Source organism: Pelophylax lessonae, assembly GCF_965119305.1.
Source record: "Pelophylax lessonae genome assembly, chromosome: 7".
NCBI classification, from domain to species: domain Eukaryota; kingdom Metazoa; phylum Chordata; class Amphibia; order Anura; family Ranidae; genus Pelophylax; species Pelophylax lessonae.
The window spans coordinates 188,130,745-188,146,906 of record NC_138774.1 but is presented as its reverse complement, the minus strand read 5'-3'; the positions used below and the strand labels follow the sequence as shown (position 1 = coordinate 188,146,906).

Genomic DNA, 16,162 nt, shown 5'->3' with positions numbered 1-16,162 from the left:
AAAAATGGGCTAACTTTACTGTTTCGTTTTTTTTAAATGCAGTGAAATGTTATTTTTCGTAATTTTTCCCAAAAAAATGGCGTTTTAAAGACCGCTGCGCAAATACGCGTGACAAAAAATATTGCAATGACCGCCATTTTATTCTCCAGAGTCTTTGCTAAAAAAATATATATAATGTTTGGGGGTTCTAAGTAGTTTTCTAGGAAAAAATACTGATTATAACTTGTAAACAAAAAGTGTTAGAAATAGGCCTGGGGCTTAAGTGGTTAAAGACTGAGTGCCGGGTCACACTTGTGCGATGCGGGAATGCTGCGAATTCACAGCCTGTTCCCGCATCGCAAACGCACATCTGGCAGTTCGCACTGCCATATGCGATACGCTGGGGGTGTCAATGAAATGTTAACGACACCCCCAGTTTGATAGCATATCGCAGTGCAATCTGACAGTTCGCACAGGATCGGATCGCACAAGTGTCAACCACTGTGCGATCCGATCCGGATGCGGCTGAAAAAATGCCTCATGTGCGACTTTTGTGCGCGCTGCACATCCGATCGCATGTAATGAAGGAGCAGTGCGCTCCGATATTACATTCGATCGCCGCACACGCGGAAGTGTGAATCGGCACTAAGAGACAGCAGTGGGAGTCATTGGCTCCTGCTGTTATCTATTACATCCAGTGAGGTGGAAGCAGGCACAGGGCCGAGCAACGCTGTGGGTGTCAATGGACACACAGAGCACGGCTCAGGAGCAAGCTGTACAAGGGCCCCCCATAGCAAGCAGTAAGCTATGGGGGCACTCGGCAAGGAGGAGAAGCCAAGAAGAGGAGAATCAGGGCTGCTCTGTGTAAAACCATTGCACAGAGAAGGTAATTATAACAGGTTTGTTATTTTTTAAAAATATACCGATTTACAAAAAAACACAAGGTTTTGAATATTCCTGTCTACCTTGGGATGTTCCCACTCTTCACAATAAAGTCTCCATATAATATAAAATGCATAAAAACCCAATAGGGACAGCCAGTGCTCAAAATTTTGGGGGGGGCGCAAACAGAAAAATCGAATAGGCATTGCTTTGCGTCAAAAAACGCAGCACAAAATTGCATGACTTTAAGGTCACAAAAGTGTGAAAGGGGCCTTCAGTAACCAAAGTATAGTGTGCCCCCTTCAATGCAGAGTGACCACAGTGTGACACCCCCATTCAATGCATAGTTAGCACAGTGTGCCCCCATTCAATGCAGAGTTAGCACAGCATGCCCCCATTCAATGCAGTTTGCCCCCATTCAATGCAGAGTTAGCACAGCGTGCAGAGAGACCAGTGCACTTACCTGATGCAGCGGCGGCTTTTCCTCAGGCCTCCGCGTCTCCCGAGTCCTCCTCCTCCTCCTTGGCCAAATTGCAAAAGTTTGCCTTTCGGCCAATCAGGAAACGGGTCTGGGACCCGCTTCCCAATTGGCCAGGAGGAGGATCCCTGTGACAATAGCAAATATTCATTCGCTATTGTCACACAATGGGTGGGCCCGGGGAGCACTGCTCTGCGCCCTGGGTCCACCCTTTTCTGAAGACTATTAGAGCCTCTGGCTCTAATCACGTGCTTCAGAAGAAAAAAAAAAACCCATTGAACTCCATGCAGATTAGGGGGCCGGACGCATTGGATGGGGGGGGGGGGCCCAACGCACCGGCCGCCACTGGGGACAGCGGTAACCTCTCAAAATGACCACAGCAGGTGTGCAGACCAGGGACCTCACCAATATGGGGGCAGACTAACCTTTCAATGTTAATCAAATCTTTATTCCTTATAATCCACTTTGCCATTTATGTTTCCTGACCTCTTCAAATCCACTCTTTAAAAAATATAAAAAACATTTAATAAGCACCCCACCTAAATGGTGATTCAACATAACTATATTTTTACAGTGTTTTGTTTAGGCACAATCACTCATATCTGCATAAATCAACCAAGCACAGAAACACAATAGACGGCAGACACTAATCCAACGCCAGGCTCCCTTCACACGACACAAGAGATGTCGTTGCCATGGTAACAGTCAGAAAGGTAATAGTCCGCAAAGTTAAATGCTGTTTGGGTGCACGCAGTATAAATGGATTAGTCAGAAAACTAAACATTTGGTCCAAAATGAGGAGCCCAACCAAACAAACAGTGTTTAATCCTCAGACATTGCCCATCGAATGATTACATCCACAAAAAAGTGATAGCCCGCTTTTGGCTAGATAATGGTAGGCTCAATTACCCTGCTGGCTTCTTGTTTATTTTAGGTACTCCTACAGAAAGCTGTGCATGCGAGTTCATGGCTTCCAAAACCTGCCTTGCAATATGAAGGTTTTGATCCACTTGTTGCCTTTACAGTATAGAAGAGTATAGCAGCGGGATACAATGCATAGTCTATAAACAAGTGCCAACAAATGAAAGGAAAGCTCTGTTCTTCAGGAAAGCTTCTTTGGGAACGGTATTCAGATTCAGCCTCAATAAATAAAGAATATTGCTATTTTTACACCTTTTCTGACAATTGAAGAGCAAAGAGAACAAAAATCCAAGTTTTTACACATGTGCTCATCAGGTAAAGAATTCATATCATACATATTAGCGGATGTCAAGACAAACAGCTCCTTCAACGAGAGCCCTAAAACTACAAAATAACCACAAAATCCAGAATGCCCAATTAGTGTATAGCCCGGCATTTTGTGTGTTCCTAGACAGGTAGCTGGTCAAACATTGCCCCTGAAGACATTAAACAGCTGTTGTATTTTACCACTAGTTTATTTAACCTCCCCCTGGAACTTAATCAAATTAAAAAGGGGGAAGTTGATGCAGGATTTAGGTTTTCAGGCTCTCTTTTACCCTGCGACATCTCCTTTCTGTTTCATATACCACTGGTCAGCAAGCAACTTGAGAGTGGCACATAACCGATTACCAGTCATTCAGAGAGCTACCTCCCACTAGAAGATGAGAGCTTTTACAACTATTAACTAGCAAAAAAGAAACCCTATACACATCTGGTATTTGCTGGTCAATTAACTCTCACAGACAGCATTGCACCAGTAGCCATTAGCTGCTGGATAGCAGAGAAGTGATATAAAGGCAGATCTGGCCATGGCAGCTGAAGATGGGTCCAAGGCTGCAGATAGCCACAGAAACGGGTGCTTTGTATTACCTTCACTCCTGAAAGCTACACCAATCTAATGTTTACATTATAAATAGCCAGTGTCTGCACTTTTGCATTGTTTAAAAACAAAATGGCATCAGCCAGAATGTCCTTTTATCAAGCTGGAATGTTTGACTGCTGATGCGCATAGGCCCAGAAACAAAGTTAACGTACAGTGGGTATGGAAAGTATTCAGACCCCCTTACATTTTTCACTCTTTGTTATATTGCAGCCATTTGCTGAAATCATTTAAGTTCATTCTTCTTCCTCATGAATGTACACATAGCACCCCATACTGACAGAAAAACACAGAATTTTTGACATTGTTGCAGATTTATTAAAAAAGAAAAACTGAAATATCACATGGTCCTAAGTATTCAGACCCTTTGCTGTGACACTCATATATTTAACTCAGGTGCTTTCCATTTCTTCTGATCATCCTTGAGATGGTTCTACACCTTCATTTGAGTCCAGCTGTGTTTGATTATACTGATTGGACTTGATTAGGAAAGCCACACACCTGTCTATATAAGACCTTCCAGATCACAATGCATGTCAGAGCAAATGAGAATCATGAGGTCAATGGAACTGCCTGAAGAGCTCAGAGACAGAATTGTGGCAAGGCACAGATCTGGCCAAGGTTACAAAAAGATTTCTGCTGCACTTAAGGTTCCTAAGAGCACAGTGGCCTCCATAATCCTCAAATGGAAGACGTTTGGGACGACCAGAACCCTTCCTAGAGCTGGCCGTCCGGCCAAACTGAGCTATCGGGGGAGAAGAGCCTTGGTGAGAGAGGTAAAGAAGAACCCAAAGATCACTGTGGCTGAGCTCCAGAGATGCAGTCAGGAGATGGGAGAAAGTTGTAGAAAGTCAACCATCACTGCAGCCCTCCACCAGTCGGGGCTTTATGGCAGAGTGGCCCGACGGAAGCCTCTCCTCAGTGTAAGACACATGAAAGCCCGCATGGAGTTTGCTAAAAAACACCTGAAGGACTCCAAGATGGTGAGAAATAAGATTCTCTGGTCTGATGAGACCAAAATATAACTTTTTGGCCTTAATTCTAAGCGGTATGTGTGGAGAAAACCAGGCACTGCTCATCACCTGTCCAATACAGTCCCAACAGTGAAGCATGGTGGTGGCAGCATCATGCTGTGGGGGTGTTTTTCAGCTGCAGGGACAGGATGACTGGTTGCAATCGAGGGAAAGATGAATGCGGCCAAGTACAGGGATATCCTGGACAAAAACCTTCTCCAGAGTGCTCTGGACCTCAGACTGGGCCGAAGGTTTACCTTCCAACAAGACAATGACCCTAAGCACACAGCTAAAATAACGAAGGAGTGGCTTCACAACAACTCCGTGACTGTTCTTGAATGGCCCAGCCAGGGCCCTGACTTAAGCCCAATTGAGCATCTCTAGAGAGACCTAAAAATGGCTGTCCACCAACGTTTACCATCCAACCTGACAGAACTGGAGAGGATCTGCAAGGAGGAATGGCAGAGGATCCCCAAATCCAGGTGTGAAAGACTTGTTGCATCTTTCCCAAAAAGACTCCTGGCTGTATTAGATCAAAATGGGGCTTCTACTAAATACTGAGCAAAGGGTCTGAATACTTAGGACCATGTGATATTTCAGTTTTTCTTTTTTAATAAATCTGCAACAATGTCAACAATTCTGTGTTTTTCTGTCAGTATGGGGTGCTATGTGTACATTCATGAGGAAAAAGAATGAACTTAAATGATTTTAGCAAATGGCTGCAATATAACAAAGAGTGAAAAATGTAAGGGGGTCTGAATACTTTCCGTACCCACTGTAGTAACAAACACCCCCTTGCCCCCTCCCCATATAAAAAAAAACATGCTTACCACGATTAAGTTGGAAAGGGAAAGGCCACAGCTTTTATTTAGTTTCCAATACCAAACCAGTACACGTCTAGACCAGTGCCAGTCACAGTTGTACTGTGTGCACTCTTATGGGCCATACACACTATAAGATTTTCTGAAGACTTTTTTCTTTAGACTTACCAAAACCATATAATATGAGGTCAAACCTAAACACTTTACATTTGTATGCAATCTGGCAGGCCCTTGCACTACATAGAAAAGGTAAATCTGAAGGAAATCTAAACACAAAAGTTGGATAGTGTGTATCCAGCTTTAGTCAATAACTTAACTTCCAAAAGGGGTAAGGGGGAAGGATCTGTCCTTACCATCAGTGCCTGACAGACAGCCTCCCCCCAATTTACAAACAAGGACATAACCCATTACCGGAACTTTAGCTGCTGGCAAGGTCAAAAAACACCACGAAAGCTGACAGACCAAAAAAACAGGGTGGATGGGCAGCTCTTCACCACGATTCTTCTTAAAAGACCCAGAATTCCCTGGGAAGGTCCTCTTAACTGAGCTCAGGCCCATCCCCATACCCAAGGCTCCGTCCAATCCTTTTGTCCCATATAGCCTCCTGCTAATCCCAACTCCTGGCCATGCCCCCATCAGTCAAGGCTCTCTTTCCCTACAGGGGTCAAAAGGCCTTCATTTGTTCTCTTCTATACAAGTTGTCTCCCTGTTCACCTGTTTAATGCTGAACAGCAGTACAACCCAGCCAGAAAGGGGATAACACCACTGACAGCCTACCTAACAGGATCTCTTTGATGTGGACCAATCCAAGCTGTCAGGGCTGAAGGTGTCTTCACAAGTTAAAAGTTTTAACTCTCTCACTGCCAAATAATTTCGGACAAACATTCAAAGAAACCCAGAACACAGCAGCTCCTAGCATACCCAGAAAGATCCACTGGGAGTTTTTATATCTACAACATCTGGCTGGACACGTGTTTCCTTTCGGTGATGCAGCCTAGGGATTATACTCCAAGAAATAAAAATAAAAAATTCTGGCTGAAGTGCAAAGTCAGAAGACAAAGAGGCTTCTGAATTCATTACACTTAAGCAATATAAAGTCCTGTACTTGTAATAAGTGAGTTTGATACAAGACAGCATAAGAGTAGCAGGGAAGAAAAAGCCCAAATGCATTATGAGTTTACTCTCTTGATTTAATTCTCGATTTCCATCAGATAAGTCATTTCAAGGAAGAAAAGAGCTAAAGAAAGTGATATTACTGCCTTTTGTTTCACTTGACCCTCCCTTCTAGTTTGTAAGCTCTAATGAGCAGGGCTCTCTAGTTCCTCCTGTTTTGAATTGTATTGTAACTGTATTGTCTTCCCTTACATTGTAAAGCGCTGCGCAAACTGTTGGCGCTATATAAATCTTGTATAATAATAATATCCCAAAAATGTGTGCACATGATTCCTGTAAGTTAAAGTATTAGATATGAGACACAAGTAAGCCTGACATAAGAAATGTGGCTGCAATTTCTATGGATTTCACCAAAAATACAACATTTAGCATCCTTAGGAACATATTTATAGGAAAGTTTCCTGAAAGAAACATGTAGACTGCCATTGCAGACTTCTCATTCTATAAAAGACAGCTGCCAGGATGTCATGCAGACTTTCATTGGCTCAGTACTCATATTAATACCGATGAGGCCTTTCTTGACTCTACTGTGATGACCCTGACCCAGAAACTACTGAAGCTAGAGGATCATCATAACAGCCAGGCAACTAGCATTTTTAGAAGATCAACAACGGTGAACCCCATTTTTCAAAAGGAACAAATTACTCTACAGAGATCCACTTTTCACACGGAAAGGTGGAAACTTTTTAGTGTTTGATCTTGCAGCTCTGGGTTGATATCTGCAGCTTGATATCTGTATGGATGTTCTCTCCTTGAACCTTGGGGGTTTTTGTTTCCCCCCCACAACCCAAAAACATAGTAGAAAGTGAATCGGATTCCTTCCACACTATACAGTGTAGATCAGGCATGTCCAACCTGTGGCCCGAGGGCCGCATGCGGCCCAGAACCGCAGGCAATGCGGCCCACTGCCCCCTGACAATCTTTTTTTGCTGGGGAGGAGGAAGGAAGGCAGGTCGGGGGCACGGCCACAGCAGCTTCCTACTAACTGTGTAGGCAAAGGCTGAGGGGAGGGGGGGGGGGGAGGCAAGCATGTGCAGTGTTTCTGACTCCTACCACCATGACCACTTCAAATCTCTGAAGTGGTAATGGTGGTTAGAGTGTTCCTTTATTGTCTCTTAGAAGAAGTAAACCTCTGTATACCGATTCCATTTAAATTTGATCATCCTCTAGTTGTGGTAAATTAGTGCGGGGGGCGCAGCGGCATTTTATTACATGCCTTAACTATAGTATATATTTTATATGCGACCCGAGAAAATTTCTCTACACTCAATGTGGCCCAGAGAGGCCAAAAGGTTGGACACCCATGGTGTAGATGGTAAATCGAGTACATCTTCAGGAGTCAGGGACTGGATTGAACAGCGCTATGTACTCTGTAACAAGATGTTTAATACGTGAACGCAATATAAATAGGGGAAATATATAAAGAGGCTCTTACTGATCAGCTGTTTACACAGAGCAATTCAGATGCCACCACTGCTTGGAGGTTCTTGGCTTGCTCTCATTGGTTTATGAGGTTTGATTGGGTCTGCACAATACAGCCCACGTTGGCAACTAATGGGTTGCTAAAGGCAGGCTAGCGCTACATCTGGGAGATGTTAGCCTTATAATGGCTGCCCAGGTAAAAGTGCTGATTGGTGGGAGCTTCTAGTGGGAAATACCAGCCGATTAACATTGCAGATGTACACATGGAAGTTTTGAACAATTTTTCATGAAAATTTAAGAGAATGCAGAGTCGTGAAATGAAAACTTATTATGCTGTCATTATATTATCATTAAGACCTCTCTCAAGTACACAAACCAGCTTTGGACAGTTTAGTTGATGAAATATTACTATTTTAAAGCATAACTCCATTTTTGTAGAGAGAAAAAAAAAACACATTCCCCTCTGGGTGATCCATGTACATTGTAAGGATTTTACCAAACTTTGTTGCAGATTCCTACCTTGTTATTCTGAAGAAATCCCTGTGTGTCTGTCTGTGCCCAAGTGGGAAAGTGAATCTAATGGTAGTGATTTCATAACTATCAGTCAGCTCTGCACCTGCAGGGAACTAATGAGGAAAACTGCTGGGCCTGCATCCCTTTGGACGTGTTCCTATTGGGAGTATCTCATCAAAAATAACAACATTTGCGTTGCAGGGGATGCCAGAAATCTGACTTGTATCTTTCCCAGACTTCTGGGAAAATTTGTGAGCCAAACACACAAGCAGGAATTGATGTTTCTGGGGTGTGGTCAGTACACATTCTGTGTACAGAACAGCTCCAGGTAGCCATGTTGCTTTGCATTTTCAGAAAATTACAGCTGCTGCAGATTGAAAAGGAAAGGTAACTTTTAATAACATTCAATTACAATATGACTTGTGTCGCAATTGTATACACTATATCATTTTTTCTTTATTTGCTATTTTTTTTCCCCATGAAAGTGGAGTTACCCTTTAAAAATCCCTGATTATGCATGTTAGGAATTGTGGTCACACCATCACTTGATGGACACAAGGGGTTGATTTACTAAAACTGTAAAAATCTGTGCAGCTGTGCATGGTAGCCAATCAGCTTCTAACTTTAGCTTGTTCAAATAAACTTTGACCAAAAAATAATTTGGAAGCGGACTGGTTTCTATGCACAGCTGCACCAGATTTTGCACTCACCAATTTTAGTAAATCAACCCCAAGAGTCTCATAGCTTGCCATGCATGAGGTTATGTATGGTCTTGCTTATCAGATGTTATGTGGGAATGCATAAAATTAGTTCATTCTCCTGGTTAATAAAATATAGAAGCCATCCTAGGTCAAACCCAAAAACGTGTGAGATCAATTAAATCAGGCTCAGGCAGTGAGATGATCCCAAAAAATCTCCCCATTGATTGTATACTTGCATGGCAGTCCAATCAAAAACACTTTCATTCAGGCTAGGCTCACACTGGTGCGATGTGGGAACCACAGTGATATCTGTGCAGGTTTCCGCACTGCATCAGAATCGCAGGCAGTACCAACTGAACTCTGCGAACCGCTGCGGATGTCAATATAAAGTTATTGACACCCCCAAAATCAATTCGCAGAATGCAGTGCGAACTGTGGAATTGGATTGCATGGGTCTCAATACCTATGTGGTCCGATTCCAGTACAGACGAAAAAAAAAAAAGGGGTCCTGCACCTTTTTGGTGTGAATGCGGTTTCAGCCATACAAACTGTACATTCAAGTCCACAGAGCTCCCCCGCTTGTAAGTGGAAATTCTGCAGATTCCAAGGGGGGGCTGTGCAGACTCTGATGTAGGAGGGCCCTGTGAACTCTAATGTAAGGGGGGCTCTGCAGGCTTTGATTTAAGGGGGGCTGTGCAGACTTTGATGTAAGGGATCAGGGGTCGGGAGGAGCTGGAGACCTGCACAGTGTGCAGAGATTTAAAGGGGGGGGGCATGATTGCAAGGGGCAACAGTAATCATTACAGTGGCCCTTTACAGTGCAGTCCCCTTTATAGCACACTGACCCTTGTACATTACAGTGTGGAGGATCCCCCCCCCCCCCCCCCAATCCCTGAAAAAAAACATTTTTTGTCCCAGTCGGGGCCTGCCCCCGATCATTTTTGTTTCATAAACCAAAAATGATCTGAGATGAGCTATGATCATCTCGGTTTCATAAAAACGGACACCAAAGTTTATTAACCACTTTAGCCCCAGCCCTATTTCGGACACTTTTTGTTCACAAGTTAAAACCAGTATTTTTTCCTAGAAAACTACTTAGAACCCCCAAACATTATATATATTTTTTTAGCAAAGACTCTGGAGAATAAAATGTCGGTCATTGCAAAATTTTTTGTCACGCGGTATTTGCGCAGCGGTCTTTAAAACGCCATTTTTTTGGAAAAAATTTGAAAAATCACATTTCACTGCATTTAAAAAATACTAAACAGTAAAGTTAGCCCATTTTTTTTGTATATTGTGAAAGATGATGTCACGCCGAGTAAATAGATACCAAACATGTTACGGTTTAAAATTGCGCCCCCCCGTGGGATGGCGACAAACTACGGTCAATAGAGATCTCAATCTGCGACGCTTTAAATTTATTTAACGGTTACCAGTTTAGAGTTAGAGTGTAGCTCTTTTTTTTTTAATTATTGCCCACGCTCTGGCGATCGCGGCGATACCTCACATGTGTGGTTTGAACAGCGATTTCATTTGCGGCTCGACTTGCGTATACGTTTTTTTTTGTGCGCGAGCTAACGGTGACGGGGACGGCTAAATTTTTTTTTTTTTTTTTTCCTATTTATTTTTTCTTTTTTTTTAAACTTTATTACAGGTTTTTAAAAAAAAAAAAAATCTGATCACTTTTATTGCTGTCACAAGCAATGTAAACATCCCTGGTGACAGCAATATGTCGTGACAGGTACACTTTATGGAGGGATCGAGGGTCTAAAAGACCCTAGACCCCTCCACTACACTTCCCTGTATGCAAAACGCCGAAAACGGCATTTTTGCATACAGCCGTTTTTCAAATCTGCCGCCTTTTGCAGCACAGTAACCCGGAAGTGACGTCATGGACGCCGCCTCCGGGTTACGTCATCGGAGACCCGATCGATGCCGTTTCCGGCATTCATCGGGACTCCATCCAGCCGGCGGACGTGCCGGCTGGGTGCTCGGGGCTCCCGGTGGGACGGTAGCCCCGAGCAAAGCCGCGGAAGGCGGCGGGAGGGGGGGGACGTCCCCTCCCGCCCCCCCGGGTAACGATCGAGCGGCTCCCGAGCCGCATCGATCGTTACCGACGGAAAGCCGACCGTCGGCTTCAAACAACGGTACCGGGATGATGCCTCTAGCTAGAGGCATCATCCCGGTATAACCACTCAAAGTCAGCCGACGTAGAGGTTACGTGACTGGTAGTAAAGTGGTTAAAATCCTTGTAGATAAATCACCCAAAGGGGAATGTTTTTTTCTCAACGACAAAGTGAAGTTACTCTATCAGGGCTTGTTTATAGTTACATAGTTAGGTTGAAAAAATACAAGTTTATCTGGCTCAACCAATAAAAAAAACTGTAAAGAAATCACAACCATACAATCCCATATACGCAATCCTATACCCACAATTGATCCAGAGGAAGGGGAAAAACCCCAGCAAAGCATGATCCAATTTGCTACAGCAGGGGAAATAAATTACTTCCTAATCCCCCCGAGAGGCAATTGGATATTCCCTGGATAAACTTTACCTATAAATATTAGTATCCAGTTATATTATTTATACCTAGGAAAGAATCCAGGCTTTTTTTAAAGCAATCTATTGAGCTGGCCAGAACTACCTCTGGAGGGAGTCTATTCCACATTTTCACAGCTCTTACTGTGAAGAAACCTTTCTGTTTTTGGAGACTAAAATCTCTTTCCCTCTAGACGTAAAGAGTGCCCCCGTGTCCTCTGTGATGACCTTAATCTGAATAACTCAACACCAAGTTCACTATATGAACCCCTTATATGCATTTGCACATGTTGATCCTATCCCCCCCTTAATCTCCTCTTCTCAAGAGACAATAAATCCAGTTCCTCTAATCTTTCCCCATAGCTGAGCTCCTCCATGCCTCTTATCAGTTTGGTTGCCCTTCTCTGCATTTTCTCCAGATTTTAAAAACTGGTTCCCAAAACTGAACTGCATATTCCAGATGAAGTATTACTGATGATCTGTACGGGGGCAAAATGATATCTCGCTCAGTGGAGTCCATGCCTCTGTTAATACAAGAAAGGACTTTGCTTGCTTTGGAAACCACAGCTTGGCATTGCATGCTGTTCGCACTTGACTAAATTTCTAATGCTTAACAAACGATCTGTTAGCATTAGTATTGGCGTTAGACCTTCGCTAATGAGCTTTAGTATGGACATTAGACTGGCATTTTACAAGTGTTAGCGGCGAGTTAAAAATGCCCCATGGGCAGTTTTGAAGCGTTTCATAAGCGTTAAGGCGATTTAAAATCCCTATTCCATTACAGTAAATGAGATAATCTAAAGGGTAACTCCACTTTCATGGGGAAAAACAAAATAGCAAACAAAGAATAAACAATATAGCGTACTGACCACACCCCAGAAACAGCATTTCCTGCTTGTGTGATTGGCTCACGAAACAACATTTCCTGCTTGTGTGATTGGCTCACCCATTTTCACAGAAGTCTGCTTAAGATATAAGTCAGATTTCTGGCATCCCCTGCAACAAAAATGCCATTTATGGTGAGATACTCCCAATAGGAACACGTCTAAAGGGATGCAGGCCCAGCAGATTTCCTCATTAGAGCTCTGCAGCTGCCACAGCTGATAGATAATTATGAAACCACTCCCATTAGACCCATTTGACACAGAGGAACAAATAATGATTTCTTCAGAATAACGAAAGGTAGGAATCTGCAACAAAGTTTGTTACAATCCTTACAATGTACAGATGACCCAGAAGGGAATATTTTTTTCTCAACAAAAGTGTTTTGCTTTAAGGGCCTGCAACGGCACCACAACTGCCTGACACAGACTTAACTGGGAGGCTTTGAAAGGCTTCAAAATGTTCATTTATCAATTTTGAAGCAACGCTAACACTTCATGTTTTCATGGCGTGAAGAGCACTGTGTGCTGTCTATTCTATCACGTGCATAGGCATTTTACGGGCATTTTAATGCCCCTCAAACACCTGCTTTAAATGCCAGTGAGAACTTAGCCTAAGATCTAATTTACTTTCATTACAACTGTCATTAGTTTTCCTGCCTGCGCGGTCACAGGTACAAGGGGGGCAGTTCTTTTATTTATCTGCATAGAGTTTCTTTACCAGTACCCAAAAAACTTTTAAAAATAAGTATTAAAAAAACAGGCGGTGCAACAAGAAACACAAACAGTTTTTGTCAGGTTTAATGTTCTTTGTTTTTCCCACACCACCCTGGCATTCTGTGTTACAGAAGATGATCACTTTTTGGCATGGCAAACATTTGGTATTATACTCTTTCCCGTCCTTTTCCTCATTTATTCTATTTATCACTTCAGACAACCACACAAGCAGACTCTCAGTACTTCAGATGTAAAATACATTTTTAATGCATTGTTTCAAGAGAAATAAACTTATGTGAAACACACAAAGGGCTTATTTAAAAATACAATAGCAATGCCCATGGCAACCACATTTTATCTCCTTCATTGAGCAAATCAAAAAATGAAACCATCTGCCCAGCTGAGCAGCAGCATCACTACTTCTCCATTAGGCTCCATGTACACGGGACGCTGGAAATGGCTGTTTAGGAGCAGTTGGGCGTTTTTTTCAGAAGCCCCTGAACCCATCTACATTTTATCTTATCTGTCCATGTACACCAGGTCGTTTACAGTCATTTGTAGGCAGTTGCGTTCAGGGACTGTTTTTAGAATGCAATTATTTGCGTTCGAACGTGTGTTTCCCGGCGTTTCAAATGCACAAACGCGTCTGAACAAGTCCGAACGCGTCCGAACGCGATGACCCGCGTTTAGCATTCGCGTTTTTCCATTTTAAAGGGGAATCATTTTTTTGACCTCTAGGAACGGTTCTAAACGCAAACGCCCACAAACGCTGCTAAACGCCCGCTAAACGCGGGTACAAACGCGACCGAACGGACGTTTCAAACGTCCTAAAAATTTCAGCATTCAAAGGGACTTTTAACAACGTCCCGTGTACATGGAGCCTTACACTGGTGTTGTTACACCTTCATTTACAGGTCAGACACAAATCATGCCATTGTAAAATGTTTGTGAATACAGTTCTTTACATCACATCCAAAAATAATCATTAGGGAAAAAAAAGAGGGGTGGAGAGGGGGGACTTGCAGCCAGACAATCTACTTCCTGCATTATCATTTTTAAATATTTTCTCACGTTATTGAACAAGAGAAAAGCAACTTTTCTGATCAGCCTTTCTGATTCTATTTTTTTTTTTAAGCTGAGTATGTTTTTATTTTTTTTAAGGGTGACCTCGGTTTGCCAAGATGGGGGTCACCTCTAGAAAAATACTTCTGGCAAACCAGTCTACATCAGCCTTTGAATTTATACATTTCCTTTCCAAGTCTAGAACAATAAAACAATTGAGTAGCTCCAGACTGAGCCTTTTCTGCTCAGGGATAGCAGCAGAACTGCTGTACATATCTGACAATCAGCACCGAATGCAGCCTCGTTTATGTAAAAACAGCCTGGCTTTGCACCCCATGTTCATACCTGGAATATATTCTTCTGGCAGGTGGCTGGTGCGGTCCATTATTAGCCAGGAAAGCCATGTATCGGAGAAGCTCATGCAGTCACAGTTGTGGAAGAGGCAGTCATACAATTCATCCACGCAGCTTGCAGCTGAGACAGAAGAAAGACGGTTCAGTGATAAGCCAAGAGGCTGGCAGCCCTTTTTTTCTATAACAGTTGTGTTATGGCAGCTAGGAAGTGATGTATGTTACACATAAAGTCTCACTAATCACTCCCCCTATGTGTGATGTCATGCAACGCTTTATTGTCAGGGGACTATGAGGAGGGGTAGCTGAGCTTTTTTTTTTTTTCCCTTTCCCTCCTTCTGCTCTGTGACCCTGCCCATCCCCTCCTGAACACAATGCACCAGTGGCCAGTCGAGTTTTCTGTGAATCAGATCAAGGAAGAGAGGCTGCCTAGCCGCACAGACACCCCTCTTTTGGAAGAAATGGGGGGGACTTGCTAGTTTATTGCTGAGAAGTAAAGCACTGCTTTTGAAACTATCTTCAGCAACAGTATGTGGAGTGTAGATCTCAGTCTTCTGCAGAGAGAAAAAAGAGCAGTGCAACAAACTGTCAACTGATTGTTAAAGGACTTCCCTGTGCCCAGGGGTGTAAACATATTCAGACAAATGTTAACCCTTTTTGTGCTAGAGGAAGTTAATAGTTTTCTGTAACCTACAAACAGTAACCTAGACTCTGTAGCAATTGTAGAACTACAGGTCCCAGCCTGCCTTGCTAGAACCTGTAAATCACGGGGCTCTGTCTGGACAGAGTATGTTACCCTTAAAGCGGAATTCCGGCCTCAAAATCCACTTTGGGCCATCCGCTTGCTCAGTGTCACCTAAAAAAGAAATGGATAGTCCCAATTTATTTTTTTTAATTACTTACCTTGATATTGAAGAAAATATACATACCTTTCTTCCACTTCCTCGCTCTGTGGCCGCAGCCCGCGCCATCACTTCCTGCTTGCATTGATTCTTCCTGGGAGCTGAACGTCATCGCTCCCAGGAATCAATGTGCCTGCACCGGCCCCGCTCATCAGTTCCGGGGCAGGTGCGTCATTTCCTGCTAAACAGCTTCTGGGCATGCCCAGAAGCTGTGCAGGGATGACGCGCCTGCCCCGGAAGTGATAAGTAGGGCCGTTGCAGGGCATTGTGGGACCGAAGAGGACGCCGAAGAGGATGCACTGGCTTCAGCTGCCCACACCTGAGATGGCAGCGCTGGACAAGACATTTTCAAGGTAAGTATTTCTTCTAAAAGGTAAGTGCAACCTGGGACAGTTCAGAGGCTATCCATTATGAAATGTGCTAGCCCTGACTGTCCCGGGGGTATTTTCATTGAAAAATAGTTTCCGAGGCCGGAACTCCGCTTTAAGTTTGATAGATAGGCAAGGGTGACATCACAGGCCAAGCAGAAAGATCCTAGGAATGCAGAAGATACTAGATCTCACCAGAAGATGCTCCCAAACTGTGCTGTGGCATCTCATTGTGAAATTTGGAATCCTCATAATCAGGGCTGCAATCATGGGGGAACAGGCCATATACATGTAGGGGGCCGGGATGTCCCGAGGGGCCCAGCCGTCTAGATCACAACTAAAAAGACTGAGTTGTTGCTGCTGTAGTAACTAGCATTTTCTAGAACACATGTGTCAAATACAAGGCCCGGGGGCCAAATCTGGCCCTCCAGGCCATTTCTTGTGGCCCTCACACCCTTCCTGCAGCTGCGGCAACCCCCTCATTGTTACCGTCACCTTGTCTCATCCACCAGATACTGCAC

The 16,162-nt window shown here is 43.6% G+C and overlaps 1 protein-coding gene across 1 annotated transcript in view; it reads right to left on the bottom strand.

Annotated features, from left to right (window-relative positions):
* GPSM1 (G protein signaling modulator 1) overlaps nucleotides 1-14,626 on the bottom strand; it is a 683,442-nt gene extending 668,816 nt beyond the window's left edge. Inside the window, exon 1 of the mRNA XM_082264403.1 lies at nucleotides 14,367-14,626. Coding sequence (XP_082120529.1) covers nucleotides 14,367-14,425 — 59 coding nt within the window. The 5' untranslated portion in view covers nucleotides 14,426-14,626. The remainder of the gene's footprint in view (nucleotides 1-14,366) is intronic.
* Nucleotides 14,627-16,162: the final 1,536 nt, after the last annotated feature.